Genomic DNA, 25272 nt, shown 5'->3' with positions numbered 1-25272 from the left:
TCTCAAAAACAAAACAAAACAAAACAAACAAACAAAAAAATATATACATATATATGAACATGAAAAGCCATGTGAAGAGGTATTTTTTAAAGATGGGAGATGAGGCAGAAAGATTCCACATATGCCTTCTAGTTTCTGCAGAAAAAAACTATTTCCTCTCAACAGGCACTTTGTTAGCAATTAAACATCTTTGAAAGTTCTCATCACCACAACATAACATAATCACCACCAATTATGGAGAAACAGCAGAGGTACTGGGGCAGAATTAAATAGGAACAAGACATTCCCACAAAATATGCTCAAGAATCTCCAATGCATCTGGGTTTAGAAGAGGTTGTGCAAATAGTGTTTAAATCCAGAAACTTCTTTAAAGTTGCCAGTTTAGAAGTACATTTTTTTGTCCAAAGGAAATACAATCGCAGATATTTGTTAAAGAACTCTTTGAAAAACTTCTGTGTTTTTTGTGTCTTGAACATAGGAGAAAAAAAGCAGCATTAACATTTGTTGAGAACTTTTTATAGGTTGAACACCGCACTAGGTGCATTCATACGTTGTATCATTTAACTCTCATAACTATCCTCTGAAGTAAATATTATTATGTAATTTAAAGATGAGAACTGTTGGCTCTGAGAATTTAGAAATTGACCCCCCTCTCTCCATCTCCATTGCCACCTCATTTGTCTAAGCCACCATCTTCTCTAGACAGGACAACTGAAATCACCTCCTACCTGGTCTCCCTTCTTTTACTCTTGTACCCTGCATAATTCCCCAGATTAAAAATAAATAAGCAAGGCCAGGCGAGGTGGCTCATGCCTGTAATCCCAGCACTTTGGAAGGCCGAGGCGGGCGGATTACTTGAGGTCAGGAGTTTGAGACCAGCCTGGCCAATATAGTGAAACCCTGTCTCTACAAAAATACAAAAGATTAGCCAGGCATGGTGGCCCATGCCTGTAATCCCAGCTACTCAGGAAGCTGAGGCAGGAGAATCACTTGAACCCAAGAGGCGGAGGTTGCAGTGAGCTGAGATTGCACCACTGCACTCCAGCCTGGGTAATAGAGCGAGACTCTGTCTCAAAAAAAAAAAAATGAGATCATATCCATTCCGTGCTTTAAATCATCTGCATCTCAATGTACTTCAAATAAAACCCAAGCTCTGCATACGCCGACAAGGCCTGCCATGATCTGACCCTAGAAAAACATCCCGATCCCATCTCCCGTCACTCAGCCATTCTGACTCCCCTTCCTTCTATTCTCACACAGGCCACATTCCTGCCTGCCCCAGGGTCATTGCACATACTATTCCCTCTGCCTAAAATCTTTTCCTGAGAGAGCTGCAATAAGGCAGCACATGATGAGTTGCCAATCTAGCCATGTGGACATATTCAGAGGGATCACTGGAGAATGGCATGGCTTTAAGGAAACACAAGAGGAGAAGAATTGAGCTGGATGTATAGAGAGGACTGGATTGAGAGGTGAAGGTGAGAACTCACAGGGAAAGAGAAAGGGAGTGGGCAAAGTCAGAGACAGAAAGATATGTTCAGGGCTTGGGTGAGGGCTGTTCAGCTGGAGCAGAATTTTATCATTAGAAGGGTGAGGCTTTGGCTACTGTATTAGTTTTCATTTTATAAATGTTTTATTTTTTAATAGAGAAAAGTTCTCACTATTGCCCTGACTGATTTCGAACTCCTGAGCTCAAGTGGTCTGCCCGCCTCAACCTCCCAAAGTGCTAGGATTGCAGGAGTGAGCCACTGCACCCTGCCTACCACTGTGTTAGTTTTCATTTGCTGCTGTAATAAATTACCACAAACTCAGTGGCTCAAAACAACACAAATATCAAGTATCTGCTGAGGGATAGACTTAGGGGTCTTTAAGATCTATTCCAATGATTAGATGTCACCTCTAAAATATGCTCTGCACTATTGTACAGTTCTGGAGGCCAAAAATCCAAAATGGTACAGGGCTAAAGTCAAGGCAGCAGCCTACAGAGTTGCATTCCTTCTAGAGGTGCTATGGCGGAATCGCTTCTTGTCTTCTCCAGCTTCTAGGGTCTGCTTGCATTCCTTGGCTTGTGGCTGCATCACTCTGACTCTTGCCTCCACCATCACATCTTCTTTTCTGACTCTGACCCTCCTTCCTCCTTTTATAAGGATTATTGTGATTATATTGGGCCCACCTAGATAATGCAGGATAAACTCCCATCTCAAGAACCTCAATTTAATCCCACCTGCAAAGTCCCTTTTGACATGTGAGGAAACATATTCACAGCTTCTGAGGATCAGGACATGGGCATTATTCTAGCTGCTACAGCTCTCTTGGAGAGGACTTGAATGCAATATCCCAGAGCTTCACCTCCTGCCCACCAGATAGCAGGCCTACATCCGCTAACCCTCAGTCCTCTACAAGAAAGTTCAAGCTAAGGTCAGGCCCACACATCCCTGCCTGGGACCAGCAGTCAAGGAACTGGGAGAACAGGTGCCAACAGACTCTTGGGCTTTCTTCCTGAAATGCTATGGGATCAGATCATGCCTGCTCCTGTGTCCCTCGGTATAGTCTTCACTTCTAAATGTGCCAGACCTAGCTATCTGTCAGAGCATACGCAATCCGTCCCTTTCAACTTAATATCACAGTTGTGAGCTCTTGCCCATAGGTGGTGCTATCCTCTACCTCCTGCTTGCTCATCCTGACTAGTCCTCCAGAGGGGTAGCCACAAACTAAGAGCTTTGGCGGTAGGCTCTGGCCTACCTGATACCTTGCAGGGATCTGCTACTTGAGCAAGTCCCTTTATTTTACCTCTGTTTCCTCATTGCAAATTGCATATAGTAATAGTACCTGCTCCACATGGTGGTTATGAAGATTAAATAAAATAATGTATGTAGAAGATTTAGCTTAGTGTCTGGCACAGAAAGCATTCAATGTTAATTTTAAAAGCTAAACAAAAAAGATGAGTTTTTTAAAAAGCACTCATGAACATTGTAGGGGTTCACAATTACTTTCGCCTACCTCTTTTGGGAAATCACCTAACATTCACTTTGTCTTTACAAAATTAAAACATAAAGCAGGAGCTAAATAAACCAAGAAAGAGAATGGTGTGTGTGTGTGTGTGTGTGTGTGTGTGTGTGTGCATATATCCCATGCACAAGCATAGGCTAGGAGGAAAGACTACTTTTCTTCTGTTTCTTACCAAAACATATGGATAGGTAGAAAGGTAAGCAGAGAAGGGAATAAACTACATAAGCAAACAATAAATGTGGAAGGATGTATGGAAAGGTCCCAGCTGGATGACGTCTTGGCAGCACTGTGACGGACAACACTCAAGTATCTGCTGAGGGACAGACTTAGAGGTCTTTAAGATCCACTCCAATGACTAAATGTCACTTCTTAATATATGCTCTGCAGTTCAGTTTACCCTAATTCTACAAAAGCTGCCTAAGCCATCTATGAAATCCACAGTACCTCCACAGTTCATGATTTTTCTGACAGCAGTTGTGGTCAAAATTTGTCTGCTTCTTAAATAATCAGCCAATTGTCCTCCAATAGGTACAACGATTGTCATAACCATGTGTGGGACTGCTGACAAGAGACCCACCTGGAAGGGAAGGAAACAGTAAGCAGTTTGCCATTATTTCTGAGAGAGGGGCCTCCCTAATTCCCTTGCCCACCTCCACTCCACAGCCCCCCTACCTACCACCACCAAATTTAAGCATCTAATTATGTGGGAGCTGGGTAGGCCTGAATTTCACAATAAATAAATGATGAATGAGCGAATGATTTTAGACCTATCTGTGTCCTCTACCAGATTGGAAGCTCCTTGAGGGCAGAGATGACTTTTATTCATCACAGAGGGCATGGCACATGGGAGATAAAGCACTTGGCACCCAGTGAGCACTGATGACTGATGACAGCCACCATTTCATGACTATGCCAGCTCTTCCATGGTCACTTCTGACAGTATCTGTAGCTAGGCAGACATTTGTGTTTGCTCGGCTGCTGTTCTTTCCCTTGTAGGAAAGAGGTTTATCTTATGATGATGGTTTATGATTCACTATCCACACCCTTCCTCCCTAAAACACAATTGGCTTGATGATAATGTCTGGGAGCATTGAAAGAGGTTCTTTCTTTTTTTTTTCTGTTTATTTTTTCTTCTTCTTTTTTTTTTTTTAGACAGAGTCTTGCTCTGTTGCCCAGGCTGGAGTGCAGTGGTGCAATCTCGCCTCACTGCAACCTCCGCCTCCTGGGTTCAAGTGATTCTCCTGTCTCAGCCTCCTGAGTAACTAGGATCACAGGTGTGCATCACTACGCCCAGCTAATTTTTGTATTTTTAGTAGAGGCAGGGTTTCGCCATGTTGGTCAGGCTGGTCCTAACCTCAGGTGATCCGCCCGCCTTGGCCTCCCAAAATGCTGGGATTATAGGCGTGAGCCACCATGCCTGGCAGAAAGAGGTTCTTTCTAACCCATTGCAAGCAATGATTGTTACTGCTATAGCCACCATTATGGAGAAGGGGTGTTCTGCAAAATGAATGGTAAGGTTCTTACGGCTACTCACTGAGTAGCTTACAGGAAAAAAAGAAAACCCACACCCTCAAATCTTTTTATCCTTGCCTAATATGCCGTCCTTGAGCTAGCTTCAAAAACACTCTAAGATTGGGTACAACATAAATCTTTAAAGCAGCTTAATACGGCTCTGATCCTTGCTAAGAAGAAATTAAACAGCTATGCATACTATGCATAGAATGTATAACTTGTCTGACAGCCAGGCTATTAGGTGTCACAGAACTGTTATGAATTACAATCAGCAATTTAATTATTTTATCATACAAAGTTATTCTCTGTAGAATCAAGAGATTTAAAGTTCAAAAACATTTGGAGCATCTGTATGTTTACCTTACTTATTGCAAATCCAAAGACCTCTTCAAAATAAGCAGGCTGACTTATGAGGAGCAAATAAAAGGTCCAGCTTCTGCAAAAATTTGCCACAATGATTGCATAAACCGGCAAAGATGTGAAAAATCTTTTCCATGGGGTACTAAATTTCTAGGGAGTAAAAATACCATGATATTTTTAGTAAAGATATTGACATTTTTTCTGTAAGAAGGCAACACAATCACTCATGAAAAGAGATAAGTCTTCATCTGACTTTTTATACTTACACTTAGACTAACCACGTTGGCCCCCTCTCCTATGCTTGTCTCTATATAGGTCTTCTCCTCATTGGATATTGTTGGATGAGCTGCTGGGCACTCATAGGCCTGCAACAGCCAAAACATGTACCAAATAATCCCAAACATGCCTGCAGTTAAAAAAGAAAAGGCTGAGTTATATGGTCTCATTTTCTTCCATTTCTAAATTTTTCAATTTTTACCATATATATTTTTTTCATGTAAAATGGGTAATGTACCAATGTTGTAACAAGGTTTGACGGACTCAGACATCTCATACATGCACGTGAACACCCAATTATCACATTTATGAACTACAAAAGGATCTTTACAATATTTCCAAATGGCAGTATGTTCAGCTAGGGGAAAGTATTTTGTTGACATTCCTCTTGTTAACTGGTATTTAAAGAAAGACAATGTTCTGCTTATTTTTTTTAGGTCAACTTTAATATAAACATTAATCAAATCATAGATAAAGTATTCCATTTATACAATAAACTTGTTTTAGTAATCTCTATTTTGATGTAATGAACTCTGAGCCAAACCCATATGCAGTAAAATACCATCTCTATGAGTCACATGTGAACTTGTGAAGTCAAATCACTCACCATAAATATAAAAGACAGAGGACCATCCAATGTACTGCACCAACACCCCAGCCAGGGGCATTGCAACAACTGCCCCTGCATAGGAACCTGGAACAAGAAAAGATTGAGGGAATCTGATCAATCATCATGCAAGCCTTTTCACCTCATTTAGAATTCATATGGTAAAGTCAGGAATTAATCAAACTGAGCAGGAATCAGACTGCCTCCGTGCAGAGAGACAGACAAACTCCCAGTGTGCCATAGAACAGGGCTTCCAGGAGAGGAAGGTCACCAAGATGCCCTTTAACTTCATCCAGAGACCACACGGGATTTAGACAAAGATTGCTCCAGCACCACAGTTTGGAATTACATGAGAGAATGGAATCAGAAGATGAAAAAAATCTAAGAGAAATTTTGAAAATTCAACCAGGCACAATATTGGAAGCTAAAAAGAGCAAGCAAAGGAACATAGAAAATTTGCTTAGGAGGACTGGGAGGATTCTCATCCAGATCTTTAAATGAGGGACACTGAATTATTTAAAAGATCATGATTTTTAAAGTCTTGATTTAAAAAAAAAAAAAAGGAGAGGGTTGCCAGGCACGGTGGCTCACGCCTGTAATCCTAACACTTTGGGAGGCTGAGGTGGACAGATCACTTGAGGCCAGGAGTTCAAGACCAGCCTGGTCAACATAGCAAAACCCCATCTCTACTAAAAATACAAAAAATTAGCCTGGCATGGTGGCGCATGCCTGTAATCCCAGCTACTTGGGCGGCTGAGGCACGGGAATCGCTTGAACCCGCGAGGCGGAGGTTGCAGTGAGCCAAGATCTCACCACTGCACTCCAGCCTGGGTGACAGAGTGAGACTGTATCAAAAAAAAAAAAAAAAAAAAGGTGAGGGGTGAACAATTAAATTCCAGATGGCAAGAGCGCTGCTGTCTCCATTCAGCTCCTGAATGGGTATATTTTTACATGTATTTCTTACTTTGTAAAACTTAACCTTGCAAATGCTTACCTGTGTGTGAATGTTTATCTTGTCTAGACAAGATAATTGTGACTAGAGGCAGTGAGCTGACCTCTGCTATCCTCTGGACGTCTGGTAGGGAAAGATGAGCCCTGTGACCTCCCATTATTGAGAGTTATTAGCTGAAAGGAGAAGTTACTCTCTGAAACTCCCCCTGGGCTGTGAATGAAAAAACTCTTGCTTCAGAAAAAGTGAGTGGTGAAAGGAAATTCTATATCCCAGAATTTGATGCTAAGGAAGATCTTTAGGAAATGGGAGGTTGGGGATCTTCCAGAGAAATAGATTAAATCACATCTTTCCAAGGTGAGCCTGACCCTCGGTGAAAAGCCCAGCCTGAGATCTGGAATCTGAACATCATGACACCCGAGGAAGTCAAGAGGCTCATTTTCCTCAGAGATAAGATGGGAATGAAATATCCATCTCAAGGGGTTGTTTTGAGATTCAAATAAACTATGTATGTGAAGATGCTTTGTAAGCTATAAAGGGTTACACAAATGCCAGCTATTACCGCTATTATCATGTACAGAATGACAACACACTCAAAAAACAATCTCAGGGCTCCTCAAACCAATAAGGTGAGCACTCCAGGCATGTGTTGAGAATGGGCTGCAGGTCTCATTCTGCTGTGCGTGGAGATAGGGTGGCCTTTGTCCCCAGGCCAAATACCCTGGGAGGTGGGGTGGGTGAGTCTGGTTTAGGTAATACAAAAGAATGCCTGGGACAGGGGCAGGTAGAGAATAACCCCACCAACTAAGATGCACTGAGTGCTTTCTGGGTGCCTAGTACCATGCTAAGTATACTGTACCTATCACTTTGTTTAACTCTCCTTCAACCTGACAAGGTAAGTACCAATATGACCCCCATTTTATAAGGAGAAAGCCAGGCTGGAGGAGGGGAGGCAGATTGCCTGAGGTCACACAGGTAGAAGTGACAAGTCACAGGACAGGAGCCCAGGTCTGTGGAACCCCAAAGCCCTTACTCTTATTTAATCATTCAGTCATGCCTCCTTCACTCAAAAGCACCTAATAATTCCCCTTACATAGTAAAAAGCATTCTATCTTTGGGGAAACTTTACAATGTGATATGGCTTGGCTCTGTGTCCCTACCCAAATTGCATCTCAAATTGTAATCCCCATGTGTTGAGGGAAGAACCTGGTGGGAGGTGACTGGGTCATGGGGGCGGATTTCCCCCGTGCTGTTCTTATGATAGTGAGTGAGATCTCATGAGATCTGATGGTTTAAAAGTGTGGCACCTTCCCCTTCACTCTCTCTCTCTCTCTCCTGCCACCATGTAAGACGTGCCTTGCCTCCCCTTTTGCCTCCTGCCATGATTGTAAGTTTCTTGAGGCCTCCCCAGCCATGCAGAACTGTGAGTTGATTAAACCTCTTCCTTTTATAAATTACCCAGTCTCAGGTGGTTCTTTATAGTTATGTGAAAACAGACTAATACACAATGTGACCTAAACTACCCTTCTTTTCTATCAGAAAAAATCTTCCTCATCCTTTTAGACATTCTCCAGTGTCAGTTCCTATTAGACACAGCCCCTTGAGCAAACAACAGGGCACTCAGCCCTTACTGCAGCTGCCCCCAGCTGCTCCCAGACTGCCCTGGGGAGCAGACTGCAGCTCAGTCCCCTGGGCCTCAGATGATTGTTGAATGGTTTGCGGAGAAGGAAGAACAGAACTGGGGGTGAGAAAGAGCCCCCGGTTCAGCCCTCACTAGCTGTAAGAATTTAAATCTTCTTTCCTCCCTCAGCCTCAGTTTCCTCAACTATAAAACAATGGGTTGTAACTGGATGTATTAGTCTGATTTCATGCTGCTGATAAAGACAAACCCAAGTCTGAGCAATTTACAAAAGAAAGAGGTTTAATTGGACTCACAGTTCCACGTGGCGGGGGAGGCCTCACAATCATGGCAGAAGGCATAGAAGAGCAAGTCACATCTCACGTGGATGGCGGCAGGCAAAGAGAGAGCTTGTGCAGAGAAACTCCCGTTTTTAAAACCATCAGATCTCATGAGACCCATTCACTATCACGAGAAAAGCATGGGAAAGACCCACCCCCATGATTCAATCAATTCCCACCAGGTCCCTCCCATAACACATGGGAATTATGGGAGCTACGAGATGAGATTTGGGTGGCGACAGAGCCAAACCATATCACTGGATGTTTTCTAGAATCCCTTCTAACTCCAATATCTTTTGAGATTAAGAATTTATACACTCCAAGCCTGGATTTCCTTCTTCCACATTTTCCTTTGGCTGTTCTTTGAAACCAAGGCCACACCTTAGCTGGGACATGTAATGAGGCCTGTGTCCTTGATCAGGTAACTTTCCTTGAGAGTCAAACCATTTCTTAAATCAGCCCTTTTAGGGCTATAAAAACACACTAAGAATGGGGAGTGGCTGCTAGTCATGCTCATTTTGCTGGCAAATCAAAACGAAAGGTCTTACAAATAAACCATCCAAAGAAAGTAAGGTCAAGGATCTAACAAGCCACAAGGCCAGCTGAGGTGAGTCTTATCCTCTTCTAGAGTTGGTATAAGCACAGTAGTAGGGATGGAGATGTTCTTAAACTGCAAATGAGCGGATGGAGATGGTTTCTAAGGACAAGAGACACTGAATATGTAAAGACATCTCAGCTGAGCATGCAATTCCCAACTAGGCACAAAGTAGGCATAGCGGTGAATACCTCACACCACATTCTCAGGATTACTTTATTATTATTTCAAGGAGGTAAAAGGCCAGCAGGAAGAGGAAAATTAAAACATATGCAGAAATAAATAGAAAGCTATCTTTCTCCCTTTAGCAAAGAAGAATATCTTAGGAAAAGTGTGCTAGTTTGAAAATCAGACAGACCTAAGCTGTAATTCACACTGCCTAGGCCACACTGTGACTTTTGTGGTCTAAGGTACTTTTTTTTTTTTTTGAGATGGGGTCTTCCTCTGTCACCCAGGCTGGAGTACAATGGTGTGATCTCGGCTCACTGCAACCTCCACCTCCGGGCTCAAGAGATCCTCCCACCTTGGCCTCCTGAGTAGCTGGGACCACAGGCATGAGCCACCGCACTCAGCTAATTTTTTGTATTTTTGGTAGAGATGGGGTTTCACCATGTTGCCCAGGTTGGTCTCAAACTCCTAGGCTCAAGCAATCCTCCACCTCAGCCTCCCAAAGTGCTGGGATTACAGGTGTGAGCCACCGTGCCTGGCTGGTCTAAGGTACTTTTACCTTCATGGGCCCCTTCCCCCAACACATTTACCACTGTGTTGATGGCAGCAGCATGTGCTGTTGTTGTTCTGTTGTTGATTGATACCTAGGGACCCAGCCACACCTAGAGAGGCCTGTCCCACAGGGGTAGCTTGGAGATGGCAACCTCAGCGAGGTGAAGTTTGGAGATGCAGGAATTAAAGTCACATACTACTTGGGAGCTACTCATTTACTTTCAGATAAGATGGATGGTCTCTACTTCTTATTATCTGGGATATAATGACAAAAATTAATTTACATTTCTATATGACAATGTGTACATGGTAGGAGCGTGAAGTAAGGAAAGTTCCAGATCAACAATCAGGTCTCGTTCTAGCTCCATGATCTTGGGCAAGTCACTGAACTTTAGTTTCATATAAAAAGAAGAGGCGTGGGATGCTTGATGATCCCATCTTTCCACTTTTGTCCTTAGCAAATGTCATTTGTTGGCTAATCCAACAACCACTTCCAACCCTTTCTCCCTTCCCCTTCACTCCTGAAGAGGCTGGTGAAGCTAGGCATCTGCTTGCCTAGCCTCCTCTGCATTTAGTAAAGCATATGATACAGTTAGGGCCAAAGAAATTAAAGTGGAAGGTTGGTAGGGGGCTTTGGGAAAGCTTTTGTTTTCCTGATGAAAGGGACAGATGGAATAAGCACAGAAGTAAATAAAAAGCTATGTCTGAGGATAGCAGAGTAGAAAGTCAGAACATGCCTAGGCCCTGGATGGATTTTTGAGCAGCAGAACCAACACTAGCCACCACTCACCTTTAGAATTCTGTTATATAAAATAAATTGACTCATTTTAAGGCCCTTAGTAGGGTTTTCAGTTGCTTGAGGCCAAAAAAGCATTCCATTTCTTTTTTCTTTTTTCTTTTTAGATACAAGGTCTCACTCTGTCACTCAGGCTGGAGTGCTGTGGCCATCATAGCTTAATGCAGCCTCAACCTCCCAGGCTCAAGCAGTCCTCCTGCCTCAGCCTCCCTAGTAGCTAGGATCCCAGGCACACACCTCCATGCTCGGCTAATTTTTTTTTTTTTTTTTAAAGACGAAGTGTCACTATATTGTCCAGGCTGATCTCGAACTCCTGGGCTCCAGGGATCCTCCTGCCTCGGCCTCCCTAAAGTGCTGAGATTACAGGCGTGAGCCACTGCATGAACCCAAAAAAAGCATTCATAAATAAAATTTGTTACGATTCTAATATACCCACCACAAAAAGAGGTTGTGGCCAGTCGGCTTCTCTCCAAAGGTGGTGCCCACTTACTCCACATCCCATGGCAGGCTGGGTAGGTCACACCCTGGCAGAAGAGTTGAAAATAGATTAGTTGATTTGACTGTAGTTTCTGCTTGTGTTTAAAATATGGATGCTGCTTCTTCACACAGGCTACAATATAAAAGCCCAATTTACAGACACTGTTGTAGGTTGAATGTTTGTATCCCCACCAAATTCCTATGTTAAAACCTAATTCCCAATGTGATGGTATTTGGAGATGGACCTTTGGGAAGTGACTCAGTAATAAGGGTGTAGCCCTCATGAATGAGATTAGTGCCTTATAAAAGAAACTCCAGAGAGCTCCCTCATCCGTTCTGCCATGGGCAGACAAAGAGAAGGTAGTTGTTTATGAACCAGGAAGCTAGCTCTCCCAAGTCACCAATCGGCCAGCACCTTGATCTTTGACTCCTCAGCCTCCAGAACTGTAAGAAATACATTTCTAGGCCAGGAGCGGTGGCTCACGCCTGTAGTCCCAGCACTTTGAGAGGCTGAGGTGGGCGGATCACTTGAAGCCAGGAGTTCAAGACCAGCCTAGCCAACATGATGAAACCCCATCTCTACTAAAAATACAAAAACTAGTTGGGCATGGTGGTGCATGCCTGTAATCCCAACCACTTGGGAGGCTGAGGCACAAGAATCGCCTGAACCCAGGAGGCAGAGATTGCAGTGAGCTGAGATTGCACCACTGCACTTCAGCCTGGGCAACAGAGCGAGACTGTCTGAAAAAAAAAAGGCCAGGCACAGTGGCTTATGTTTGTAATCCCAACAGTTTGGGAGGCCGAGGTGGGCGGATCACCTGAAGTCAGGAGTTCGAGACCAGCCTGGCCAACGTGGAAAAAGCCTATCTCTACCAAAAATACAAAAATTAGCCGGGTGCAGTGGCATGTGCCTGTTATCCCAGCTATGCAGGAGGCTGAAGCAGAAGAATCGCTTGAACCTGGGAGGCAGAGGTTGCAGTGAGCTGAGATCACACCACTGCCTCCAGCCTCGGTGACACAGTGAGACTCTGTCTCAAAAAAAAAAAAAAATTCTTTTGTTTATAACCTACCTAGTTTATGGTATTCTGTAGAAGCCCAAATGAACTAAAACAGACACTAAACAGCATGACTGAGCTATTTTGACTCACAGTACAGATGCTGAAATTAAAATACAGTTCACATGTAAGCATGGTAGGAGATGGGGGAAAAGGTCTTTATATTTATATTTCATATTATCATAGACTATCAGTGTAGGAAGAGCCTTCCACAATCAGTTGGTCCATCCACTCATTTCAAGATACAGAACCTGAGGCTCAGGGCTGTTAAGTGACTAAAATTTAGTCTTCATGGACGCTAATATCGTGTTCTTTCCACTACACGGGTACATCCCAAAGTGTCGTATATGTCCCTCTAGTGGGACTAGAGTTGGATTTGAAATGATATAACAACTTACATTTTTAATTATAACATATATACTAGTGTATGTATATTATATATACACACTATATATGATACAGTATATATATACACTATATATATACTATAGGTATATATTATATATACATATATAACATATATACACTAGTATATATATTATAATTAATCTATATATAATTAAATTTATATATAATTATACTATATATATATATATATGTATGTATGCTTTGAAAAAGATGTAACTAGTGGCTGGGCGTGGTGGCTAACACCTGTAATCCCAGCACTTTGGGAGGCTGAGGCGGGCGGATCACCTGAGGTCAGGAATTCAAGACCAGCCTGGCCAACATGGTAAAACCCCATCTCTACTAAAAATACAAAAAATTAGCCGGGTGTGGTGACTGGCACTTGTAGTCCCAGCTACTCAGAAGGCTGAGGCAGGAGAATCGCTTGAACCTGGGAGGCAGATGTTGCAATGGGCCGAGATCGTGCCACCGCACTTCAGCCTGGGCTACAGAGCGAGACCCTATCTCAAAAAAAAAAAAAAAGGAAAAGATGTAACTAGCACATCAAACCCATGATTTCAAAGATGGTATTGCTTAGAGTAATAGGTATCTTTTGTTTTTTGTTTTAAATGAGTCGATCTAGGGGAAAACAATAGGCAAATAATAGTACAAGTTGTACATGGGCATGACAAACGGGCAAAGGTCAGAGGTGAATGACTGTGTTTGGGAAACATTGCTGTATATCGAGGGTTGGCAAACTATGGGCCAATTGGTTCACCATCTGTTTTTGTATAACCCACAAGCTAAGAATGTTTTTTACATTTTAAAATGGTGAGAAAAAAAATCAAAAGAAGAATAATATTTAATGGCACACAACAATCATATGAAGTTCAACTTTCAGTTTGTAAAATGTTTAATTGGAACGTAGCCATGCCCATTTGTTTCCATATTGTCTCCGGCTGCTTTTGCACTATAACAGCAGGGTTGAGTAGGTGCAACAGACACTGTATGGCCTGTAAAGTCCAAAATATTTACCTTCTGGCTCCATATCATGCTGCCTCCTTCATTGAATTAAATCTCTGCATCAGACTACACCCTTGAAAATGTACAGATTTATTAATGAATCCACTTAAATTGTTTTAGTGGAATGAGCCTCTGCTATGTGAACTGTAGATTTGGGCTTCAGTTACACTATCTATTAAAATGAAGAGGGTCAGGTTAGATTATCTCTAAGATCATTATGCAAGGGTACTTTATTGTTCATAAATGTAAAATCACACAGGCATTTTAATTAAAATTCTTGCAATTTTAGCCATTACCAGAGAATGGAAACAGCAGGAAAAGGAAGAAAATATAGAAAAAAACTGAGTAAAGGTGATTTTCTTCAGAAGCTGAATTTTCTAAAGGACTGCGCTGTCTCTAGCAACATCAAAAACTGTAAGGAAAGTATCTCCTACCTCCACTAAACCTTGCAGAATTCTGACACACATGACGCATCCGTAATGCACTCTGGCTGCAGCGGGAATGAACATGTTCAGAGTCGACGTTAAGAAGATGGCAGCTCCAAAGACCCTGGGGGACCAAAGCATTGTGTTATTCGGCAGGCCCGCTGATGGATGTGCTACTTCAGCTAAGCACCAGAAACAAACCTAACAGTTCATGAAAGATCCCTGTGGAAATCCCTGTGGAAAGATCACACCTGTAATCCCAGCACTTTAGGAGGCTGAGGTGGGTGGATCACCTGAGGTCAGGAGTTTGAGACCAGCCTGGCCAACATGGTGAACCCCATCTCTACTAAAAATACAAAAAATTAGCCAGGCATGGCGGCTGGCACCTGTAATTTGGAGAAATAGATGTGTTAGGGTCTAGTGTACCCCAAGCTAGACTCTTGGGCTTCTTTGATTCCCAAGCTCTGGCCCCTGGACCAACTATGAACAAATTTTTGGTGGCACAGGGATGTCCTGCCTGGATGATGTCCTGAAAAGTTGGAGATTGGCCAGGTTCAGGTAAGCTTGCTAGAGACCTACCATCCTGCCTGGTTCCCCACCGACTGATCTTTTCTGACTGTTACTGTATGTTTGAGGTTGTTTCCTGCTTCCCAGAGTCAGAAACACTGACTATCCAAGAAGCATTGTATGTCCTGGGACCAGCCAAGCACAAGACAGGTTGTGTACCTGTCTTAGCTCCCATTTCCTGGCCAGCTCAGGGTGCCCTGGGAAAAGAGAGCAAGCAGCATTTTCTTCCCCTCTCACATATGTTGATGATGTTTCCACTCTTTTTATGTGCTGGGAAATTAGATTATATGTGATTTTTTTTCAAGGCAGAGGTGTAAGCAGTAACCCAGGAAACCATAGCAACCAATATTTTATCACTTTTTAAAAAGAATACAATAGATAACTAACAATAAATAAAAGACATAAATTAGACAAGAACCTAAATAAATATATGCTTTTCCTATTTAGATCTTATGGTAGTGGCTTCCAATTTTTTTACCTTAACCCATAAACAAAATATATTTTATATTGCAACCCAGTCCATACTCATACATACAAATGTAACTGAAACAAGTCTCAAAAACCAATATTTACCCTTATGTGCAATGCATTCAGATATTTTCTATTTTGTTCTATTTGATTATCTTTTCTTCTATTTCTCTCTTTCTTTTTTAAAAATGCTCATTGGTAAATCATTATATTGTTTTCACAACTATCTAATGAGTTGTGCTTTAGAATTTGAAAAAAAAACCACTTTTTAAAAATGGAATGCACTTCATGAAATCCATTTATGGAAAGTCATATGGGAAATACAATTGGAAGGGACCTGGAGAGATTTAGTTCACTCCTTTTCTAATACATGATACACTCTACAACATCTCCCCCAAGTGGCCATCCTCCTCTACTTGAATACCTCCGGTGACAGAGAACTCACTGCTTCTTGAGACAGCTCACTCTGTTCTTGGGTACTTTTAATTGCTCAAACACCCACTACAGAGTCTCGAGGACATTAGAGACACATCTTGCAGTCTAGAGGCAAGCCCCCACCACTCATCTGAGAAAACCTTTATGGTACTGGGTGATATTAACATAAGATTACAGAATGTCACTGGTCAAGAGGAACTGAAATACAATCTAGTCCAATGTTTCATTTCACAGATGAAGAAACTGAGGCCCAGGGAGGGAAGGAAAGTGACTCAATAGAGGTCACCCAGTGATCCAGTTAGGGGGCAGGAACCATTTCTCCTGACTCAGAGTTGATTGGTCTTTTTACCACATAATCACTTGAAGAGTTGCAAGGTAAATTTAATTGGATGAAAAACGAAATAAAAAGAAACTCTTGACTGGGCACTGGTGTCTCACACGCCTGCAATCCCAGTACTTTGGGAGGCTAAGGCGGGTGGATCACTTGAGGTCAAGAGTTTGAGATCAGCCTGGCCAACATGGTGAAACCTCGTCTCTACCAAAAATACAAAAGTTAGCTGGGTGTAGTGGTGCACACTTTTAATCCCAACTGTTCAGGAGGCTGAGGAACCAGAGTTGCTTGAATGCCGAGTGGGGTGGGGGAGGGGGTGGGGCAGAGGTTGCAGTGAGCCAAGATCACACCACTGCACTCCAGCCTGGGTGACAGAGTGAGACAACATCTCAAAAATAAAAATAAAAATAAATTAAGATCAGGGTCATTTGGGATCAGTATCTGTGAATTGCATCTATCCAGATGGCTCCTGTTTTTCATTCTGCACCCCCAAATTGAGAGCCAGCTATGCAGAATTTATAGGTACAAAGCCACATTTCATTGGTTTGTATCATGTTATATCAATTTATCTTACCTGTTAGCAGCAAACTTGTTTGAAATGAAACCACCTGGAATTTGTGTCATAATATAGCCCCAGAAAAAAGATCCATGGATAAGGCCCACTGTTTCTGGATCCCAGTTAAACTGTGCTGTCTGGAAATGAGAAATCAGATATAGTTGTGTTTGTTAGAAAAAGGCTGACAACCATTTTTTACCAATGAGCCTACACAATAATTACCTCATGAGGTCTTTCTTTTTTCATTTATTCAACACATACTTATGGAGGGCATCTTACATACTTGGGGATAGCAGCAAGCAAAAGTCCTGGGCCAGGTGTAGTGGTGTGTGCCTGTAGTCCCAGTTATTTAGGAGGCTGAGGTGGGAAGATGGCTTGGCCCAGGAGGTCAAGGCTGCAGTGAGCCAAGATAGTGCCAATGCACTCCAGCCTGGGCAACAGAGTGAAACCCCATCTTAAAAAACAAAACCTGCCGGGTGCGGTGGCTCACACCTGTAATCCCAGCACTTTGGGAGGCCGAGGCGGGTGGATCACAAGGTCAGGAGATCCAGACCATCCTGGCTAACACGGTGAAACCCCATCTCTACTAAAAATACAAAAAAAATTAGCCGGGCGTGGTGGCAGGCACCTGTACTCCCAGCTACTCAGGAAGCTGAGGCAGGAGAATGGCATGAACCTGGGAGATGGAATTTGCAGTGAGCTGAGATTGCACCACTGCATTCCAGCTTGGGCAACAGAGTGAGACTCCATCTCAAAAAAAAAAAAAAGAAACAAAAAACAAACAAACAACAGTCCCTGCTCTCATAGATTTCACCTTGTAATAAGAGATTATGTACAAATTTAAATATATATGTATTTATATTAATGGTCATGGTGACTCACACCTGTAATCCCAATGCTTTGGAAGGCCTAGGCAAGAGGATTACTTGAGGCCAGGAGCTCAAGACCAGCCTGGGCAACGTGGCGAGACCCCATCTCTACAAAAAATCAAAAATCTAGCCAGCTAGGCCAGGTGCAATGGCTCACGCCTGTAATCCCAGCACTTTGGGAGATAGAGGTGGGTGGATCATTTGAGGTCAGGAGTTTGAGACCAGCCTAGCCAACATGGTGAAATCCCATCTCTACTAAAAATATAAAAATCAGCTGGGTGTGGTGGCAGATGCCTGTAATCCCAGCTACTTGGGAGGCTGAGGCAGGAGAATCACTTGAACCCAAGAGGCAGAGGTTGTAGTGAGCCAAGATCACACCACTACACTCCAGCCTGGGTGACTGAGAGAGACTCCATCTCAATAGTAATAATAATAATAATAATAATAATAATAATAATAAAAATCTAGCCAGGTGTGGTGTGTGCCGGTAGTCCTAGCTACTCAGGAGGCTGAGATGAGAGGATCCCTGGAACCCAGGAGTTGGTCAAGGTTAAGGTAAGCTAAAAACACACACTGCACTCCAGTGGGAGTGACAGAGCAAGATCCTGTCTCTAAAAATACATATATCTAATGTGTGTGTCTATATATATGTATATAAAAAATATATATATAATGTGTGTGTGTATATATATATACACAGAGAGAGAAAACACAAAATAGCAATGAATGCTAAGGAGAAAATAAAATAGCTTGTGAATAAAACAAAAAATGGGGTTTTGGGGGGCTACTAAGTTATTTACTACATTATTCAGATGCCAGTTTTGTGATAGCACAAAGAGAATTAGAGTCTTAAGTCTCTCATTTCTTAATGAGGACAATAAAGCCCATTCTACCTATCCATAGGATGTGTGGGGATAAATGGCATGAATATTTCTAGTAGGTTATCTCTCTGCTTAGAGATTTTGCATGCAACAGATTAGGATAGTGACTGGCACACAGTGTAGACTCAATAAATGTTAGCAGCCATTACTGATACTATGCTGATGGCAATAGCAACAACACAACCTTCCACAACCCTTAGGCCATTGAAAATGTGATTCTCTAGGGCTGGAATCCCTTTCCTCATATTCTTTCCCAGGTAAATTAACTCATTCTTTTTAGACTCATTGTAAATGGTCCTTCCTCAGAGGAAACTTCCTGAATTCCCAAAATTGAACTGGTCCCTTTTTCTTGGGCTTGTCTTACAGACCTTTGGTCCCACAGCCATGGCACCAACACAGTGCTGTCTTCAGTGAATGGACATCCACATGTCAATTTCCCACACAGGGCACCAAGAAACTCTAAGATAGCAGCCATGTCCTGTTTGACTTATAGTCTTAGTACCTAAATCAAACGCCTGGGAACATAGAAGGTACAAGTGTGTATTCGCCAAATGAATGAATAAATGAATGGCTTTGTAAAGCTTTTTGATATCAAAATGCAAATATGGAGTAAGAGGGTTCCTAATTATCAACATACTATGTTTTATAAATTTTCATCACTGCTTATCTTATTTTCCTGTCACAAGTTATTACATATTTATCCGCCCATCTGTTCAACGTTCGTCCTGTGCTTCCTGAATGCAATGTTAGGTGCTGGACAGTGTAAATACAGACTCAAACAAGCATTGTCTTTGCCTTCTAGGAGCTCACAGTCCAAGCCACTTTGGCCTATACTCTCTATTTCTCATTTTATGGATTAGAAAGTTGAAGCTCAATGGTAAAAAGGAACTAGCTAGCTATCATTAATTCAAATCAGCTCACCAAATCTGTATTTTGTGTTTATTGTGTAACACGCATAGTTCTATGCACTGGGGTACAGCAGTGAACAGCTGTAGTGACTCCTGCCATTTTGAAGATGCCAGTGGAGATAGCAGGTGATAAACAATTACAGGCAGAGTTAGATGGTAACCAGCAATAAGATGAAAAAATAAAGAAGGGAAGGGAATATGAAGTGTTGGATGGCAGTGTGGTGGGGTAAATTTTAGATAGAATGGCCAGGGAAGTCTTCACTGAGAAGATGAGTTTTAAGTAAAGACCTAAAGAAAGGAAGGGAGCAAGTCATATGGTCATTTGAGATGTGAGCTTTCCAGGCAGAGAAACAGCAAGTACAAGGGACCCAAGGTAGGGTTGTGTCTTGCGTGTTAGAGGAAAAGCAGTATGTCAGTACAGCTGGAGGGTAATGAATGAGGAGGAAGAGAATAGGTGTTAATGCAAGAGAGGTTACAATGATGAAGGGTTCTTTAAGACATCACTGGAACTCTGGCTTTTAAACAAAGAGAAATGAAAACCATTGGAAAATTTGAGCAGAGGTGGAATATGATTTCACTAAGGTGCTTTCTACAGATTTCCTCCTTTAATCTTTAAAACACCTAGAGGTAATTGCAAATGAGGAAATTAAGGCTTAGAGCGATTAGTTTACTTGTCCAAGGTCATACAACTATTTGCAAGGAAAAGGGGACACAAAACCTCTCATCTGCCTAACCCCAAAACACGATATTCTTTCTATTGCTTGGAGAGACTTAATTTTCTCACTAAGGAGAGACAAGACTTCTTTGCCCAGATCCACAGAATTACCTGAGGATCCAAGACAGAGGGAGAACTAGACCCTTTCTCTAACTCCCACTTCAACCAGCTGCTAATTGTCAATCACAACATCCCTTTCTCATGCCTTTCTCTCTGGGGAAATAGTGCTTCTGTCAATCTCTGAAAGAAATAATACATGAAGAAGAGCCCCTAGGCTGCTGAGAACTGACTTTCATTGTCATTTGAGACCCATTAAAACCATAATAGTGGACTAAAGACTTGAATAGACATTTCTCCAAAGAAGACCAATAAATGGCCAATATCTACATGAAGAGGCGGTCAATGTCACTAACCATCAGGGAAATGCAAATCAAAACCACCATAAGACGTCACTTTATACCTGTTAGGATGACCATTATCAAAAACAAAACAAAAGACAAGAAGTGTTGGTGAGGATGAAGAGAAAATAAAGCCCTTATATACTGTTGGTGGGAATGGGTGCAGCCACTATGGAAACAGTACAGAGGTTCCTCCAAAACTTAAAAACAGAACTAATGTATGATTTAGCAATCCCACTTCTGGGTATTTATCCAAAAGAGTTGAAATCATGATCCAAAAAGATATTAGTACCCCCATGTTCACTGAAGCATTATTCACAATAGCCAAGACATGGAAAAAACCTGAATGCCCGTTGACAGATGAATAAAGAAAATGTGGCTGGGCGCAGTGGCTCATGCCTGTAATCCCAGCACTTTGGGAACCCAAGGCGGGTAGATCACTTGAGGTCAGGAGTTCGAGACCAGCCTGGCCAATGTGGTGAAACCCCGTCTCTACTAAAAATATAAAAATTAGCCTGGCATGGTGGCACATGCCTGTAATCCCAACTACTCAGGAGGCTGGGGCAGGAGAATCGCTTGAACCTGGGAGGCCGAAGTTGCAGTGAGCCAAGATTGTGCCACTGCACTCCAGCCTGGGTGACAGAGTGAGACTCCATCTCAAAAAAAAAAAGGAAATGTGGTATATACACCAATGGAATACTATTCATCTTTTATAAAGAAGAAAATTCTGCAAGATGTAACAACTGGCATGAACCTGGAGGACATTACACTCAGTGAAATGAGCCAGTCACAGAAAGACAAATACTGCATGATTCCACCTACATGACATACCTAAAATAGTCAAATTCATAGACTCGAAGAGTAGAATGATGGTTGTCAGGTGCTGGGGGAGGGGGAAATGAGGAGTTACTAATTAATGGGAAAAAGTTTCAGTCAAGCAAAATGAACACGCTCTAGAGATCTGCTATTCAACATTGTACTTAGAGTCAACCATAATGTATTGTACACTAAAAACTTTATTAAAACAGTAGCTCTCATGTTAAGCATTCTTATCACAATAAAATTTTTTAAAATTATAAATTTTTTAAAAAATGGCCCTGTATATGGACCATCACTATAATAAACCAAACACTGTGTCAGATATTGTGAAAGGCCAAAAAACGGCCCCCAAAAGATATCCACATCAAATCCCCAGGACCTATAAATGCTACCTTATCTGGAAAACAGGTCTTTGCTGATGTGAAAATGTCAAGAATCTTAAAATGAGATATCTGGACTATCCAGCTGGGCCCTAAACCCAATGACAAGTGTCCTTATAGGAGAAAGACAGATGGAGATTTGAGACAAAAGAGGAGACACGCAGAAAGATGTCCACGTGAAGATGGAGGCAGACATGAGAGTGACATTGTCGCACACCGAGGATCTGCTGCAGCCACTAGAAGCTAGAAGAGTCAAGGAAGGATTCTCTGCTAGAGTCTTCAGAGGGCATGAGGTGCTGCCAACACCTTGATTTAGACTTCCGGTCTCCACAGCTCTGAGAGAATAAATTTCTATTGTTTTAAGCCATCAAGTTTGTGGTAATATGTTACGGCAGCCTTAGGGAACTAATATAGGTATTTAATATAGGTTAGCTTATTTGATCTTCAAAGCAGTCCTTTTATTCCCATTTCACAATAAGGGCAATGAGGGTTAGCAAGGAACTTCTAGAAATGTCAGTTCCTGTCTGCTCACACTTCTGAGAGGATTGCACCTTCCCCCGCAACATGGGATTCTCCCCCACTGACCACCACAGCTGACTGGACACCTGAGTAGAGACAGCCAAGCCAGTCAGGTGTGGTGGCTCACGCCTGTAATCCCAGCACTTTGGGAGGTCGGGGTGGACAGATCACCTGAAGTCAGGAGTTCAAGACCAGCCTGGCCAACATGGTGAAACCTCGTCTCTATTTTTAAAATACGAAAATTAGCTGGGCATTGTGGCATGCACCTGTAATCCCAGCTACTTGATAGCCTAAGGAGTAGAATCGCTTGAACCGGGGAGGTGGAGGTTGCAGTGAGCTGAGATCATGTCACCGCACACCAGCCTGGGCAACAGAGGAAGATTCTGTCTCAAAAAAAAAAAAAAAAAAAATTTAAGACAGCAAAGCCATCGGCTAGGCTCAGCCAGTCAGCCTCTCCCTCTCTCTGTGTCTCTGTCTCTTTCTCTTTCTCTTTCTCTTTCTCTCTCTCTCTCTCTCACACACACACACATACACACACACAGAGAGAGAGAGAGAGCAACCCAAACCCGTAGAGATTCTAGTAAGACAATAGTGCACTCTTGAACCCAAATAAGTCCCACGGAGTCACAGAGTCAGGGCCAAGTAAATCAGCTTCCTGGCAAGACAAAGGCTCAAGGCACTTCCACTGTGGAGGGCAGTGAGAAGCCAGGGAAGAGGAAAGAAAGCAGTCCATGAAGGACCAGGGAAAACGGAGCTGACTCCAAGAAAAGCCAATGAAAGACTCTGTGGGGCAAGCAAGCTGGAGACCTTAGCAAAGGCTTCTCTAGTTCCCACGAGGGAAAGCTCCATTCAGCACTTCTGGCAGGGCCTGTCCTGCAGCCTCAGAAAGAATTACATAAAGACTCCCTTCCCTCTTCAGGGTGGAGGACAGCCTGGGTTTCAGCCCCACCTCAGGCTGGCTTCTGCGTCCTGGGTGCAGACTGCACACATACACCACAGACCTGCTTTCTGCCCTTGGCTTTCACGAGATCCTCTTACAGCCCTACAATAATCCCCACTACCATTTTTTGTTTGTTTGTTTGTTTGTTTAGACGGAGTCTCACACCTCTCGACTCACTACAACCTCCAACTGCCAGGATTCTCCTGCCTCAGCCTCCCAAGTAGCTGGTACTACAGGTGTGCGCCACCATGTCTGGCCAAATTTTTTGTATTTTTTAGTAGAGATGGGGTTTCACCATGTTGGCCAGGCTAGTCTAGAACTCCTGACCTCAGGTGATCCACCCACCTTGGCCTCCCAAATTGCTGGGATTACAGGCATGAGCCACCGTGCCGGGCCCCAATAATCCCCTTTTAACTCGAGCCAGTTTCACTGCACTTTTCTTCGCAACCAGCAATCTCTGACCAGGACACAAGGGCAACTTATTCAAGGTCCCAGAGCTCATTAAAACCAGGTCTGGCCAGTTCCAAAGCCCATGCTCTGAATCCTACAGGGCCCACGATCCATGGGAAGAACTTTGGACTTTTCCTGAGAGTAATGAGAAAACAAAATCACAAGTTTCTCAAACTTCGGTCATTTTTTTTTCTTACTATATGCCAAACACTTTTCTAAGAGTTCACATGTTTTAACTCATAACTATTAAATTTAAAATATGGGCCAGGCACAGTGGTGCATGCTTGTCCCAGCACTTTGGGGGACCAAGGCAGGAGGATCCCTTGAGGCCAGGGGTTTGAGATCAGCCTGGGCAACATGGCATGATCCCATCTCTAAAAAAAATTTTTTTTTAATTAGCTAAGAATGGTGGCATGAGCCTGTGGACCCAGCTACTTGGAAACTGAAGTGGGAGGATCACTTAAGCCCAGGAGGTCAAGGCTGCAGTGAACTATGATCACACCACTTCACTGAAGCCTGGGCAACAGAGATCCCATTTCAAAAAAAAAAAAAAAGTGTTCACGCATTAGTTAAAATCACTCTTCATACCCCTTATAGAACATATGCCACATATTTGAAAGATCTACCTATTCATACTGCTTATTTCTCTCCTTCTTTTGAAATAAAGATTTAAAGATATCTCAGAGCCAAATATCTAGTTTTTCCCTTAAAACAGAAAAACCAAACAAACATACCAGCCATTCAGAGCCTTTCTTAATACAATTAGCAAAGTATTTGTCATTTGGTTGAACATGCTCACTTGATATCTAAGCTTTGTTCTAGGCGGACAAGAGAAATAATATGCTATAAATTAGAGCTGTACTAGAGTTACTGATACTAAATTCCTACTCCTGAGTCCAGAGGAAAAAAATTTAAACCATATTTCAGATTTTAATCAGTTCCTCTAAGACTCCAGAGGGCACAGCCGTAGAAACTAGAGAGCGCACACTAGCATTGTTCCTCGGGTTTATCAAAATGTCTTTTCCATATGCCTCAGAGCAGACTCTGTTGACCAAGGTCTATCTTTTCAGGCAACAAACAAATGCAAAACAGCATCTCATTTTGATCTGGGCCTCAGCAGACAAGTTTTAATTAGCTGGTCTTGCTCACAAAAGGCTGAAAGAATGCATGTGATACACATCTGAAACCTTGCTAATATACATCATTCTTTATTTTAAAAATGCATGATATGCCCTTCTACCTCTATCCCCCACACCCCACAAAAAACAGGATATCCTTTTAGGACAGATTTGGCTGTGGCATCAAATAGAGACTAGTTAGGAGGATCTCCATGGTGCTGTTTTCCTCTGGCAGAATAATCTCTTGGTTTGAGAAAAGCAAAAACAAATAGCTTGCAGACCAACTAAAGACTTCTTTTGACAGATTGAAATCAAATTTTCTCAAACCAGTGCCTGGCAGGAGACTGTGCCAGATGATGCTAATAGATATGGCATGAAAGAGAGCATTCTATGATCAAGTCAGTCCAGGAAATACTGCCTACCACGTCTCCCTCTTGGAAAGTCTCATAGGACACAGCACAGTATGGGCTCCAGGTCTCGCACTGCCTTCTTCATGGCACAGCCTGCAGTGCAGTGATTTCCCAGACACTAGTTCAAAAAACTGTGATCTAAATGTTTCTTCAAATAGAGGGAGGGACCAGAGAACTATTAAATGTCTCTCTGCAGATGAACGGATTTCTGCATGAGTCATTGCAGTGTGTGAGTTTAGTACGATGAAACATGCATTTATGGGGTGTCCACTGGGCAGACATTTTTGTTTGTTTCTTTTCCCCCATAACCTCAGTACTTCTCTAGGTCTATCGTTTAAGCAGCAAACCAGATTTTATGTTT

The 25272-nt window shown here is 42.5% G+C and overlaps 1 protein-coding gene and 1 non-coding gene across 2 annotated transcripts in view; both read right to left on the bottom strand.

Annotated features, from left to right (window-relative positions):
• Nucleotides 1-25272, bottom strand: part of SLC17A8 (solute carrier family 17 member 8) — a 66798-nt gene that overhangs the window by 15148 nt on the left and 26378 nt on the right. Inside the window, exons 3-9 of the mRNA XM_003832601.4 lie at nucleotides 16523-16641; nucleotides 14157-14271; nucleotides 11220-11307; nucleotides 5765-5851; nucleotides 5148-5287; nucleotides 4882-5031; nucleotides 3454-3586 (exon numbers count right to left, since the gene is read on the bottom strand). Of these exons, the coding sequence (XP_003832649.1) occupies nucleotides 3454-3586; nucleotides 4882-5031; nucleotides 5148-5287; nucleotides 5765-5851; nucleotides 11220-11307; nucleotides 14157-14271; nucleotides 16523-16641 (832 nt within the window). The remainder of the gene's footprint in view (nucleotides 1-3453; nucleotides 3587-4881; nucleotides 5032-5147; nucleotides 5288-5764; nucleotides 5852-11219; nucleotides 11308-14156; nucleotides 14272-16522; nucleotides 16642-25272) is intronic.
• Nucleotides 5377-5482, bottom strand: LOC112436828 (small nucleolar RNA U13). The gene has a single exon (XR_003025514.1). It is a non-coding gene; the product is annotated as a small nucleolar RNA U13 (small nucleolar RNA).

The sequence above is a fragment of the Pan paniscus genome, chromosome 10 (assembly GCF_029289425.2).
Source record: "Pan paniscus chromosome 10, NHGRI_mPanPan1-v2.0_pri, whole genome shotgun sequence".
Lineage (NCBI taxonomy): Eukaryota > Metazoa > Chordata > Mammalia > Primates > Hominidae > Pan > Pan paniscus.
The sequence above is the reverse complement of the archived record's forward strand: the minus strand, read 5'-3'. Positions and strand labels throughout refer to the sequence as shown.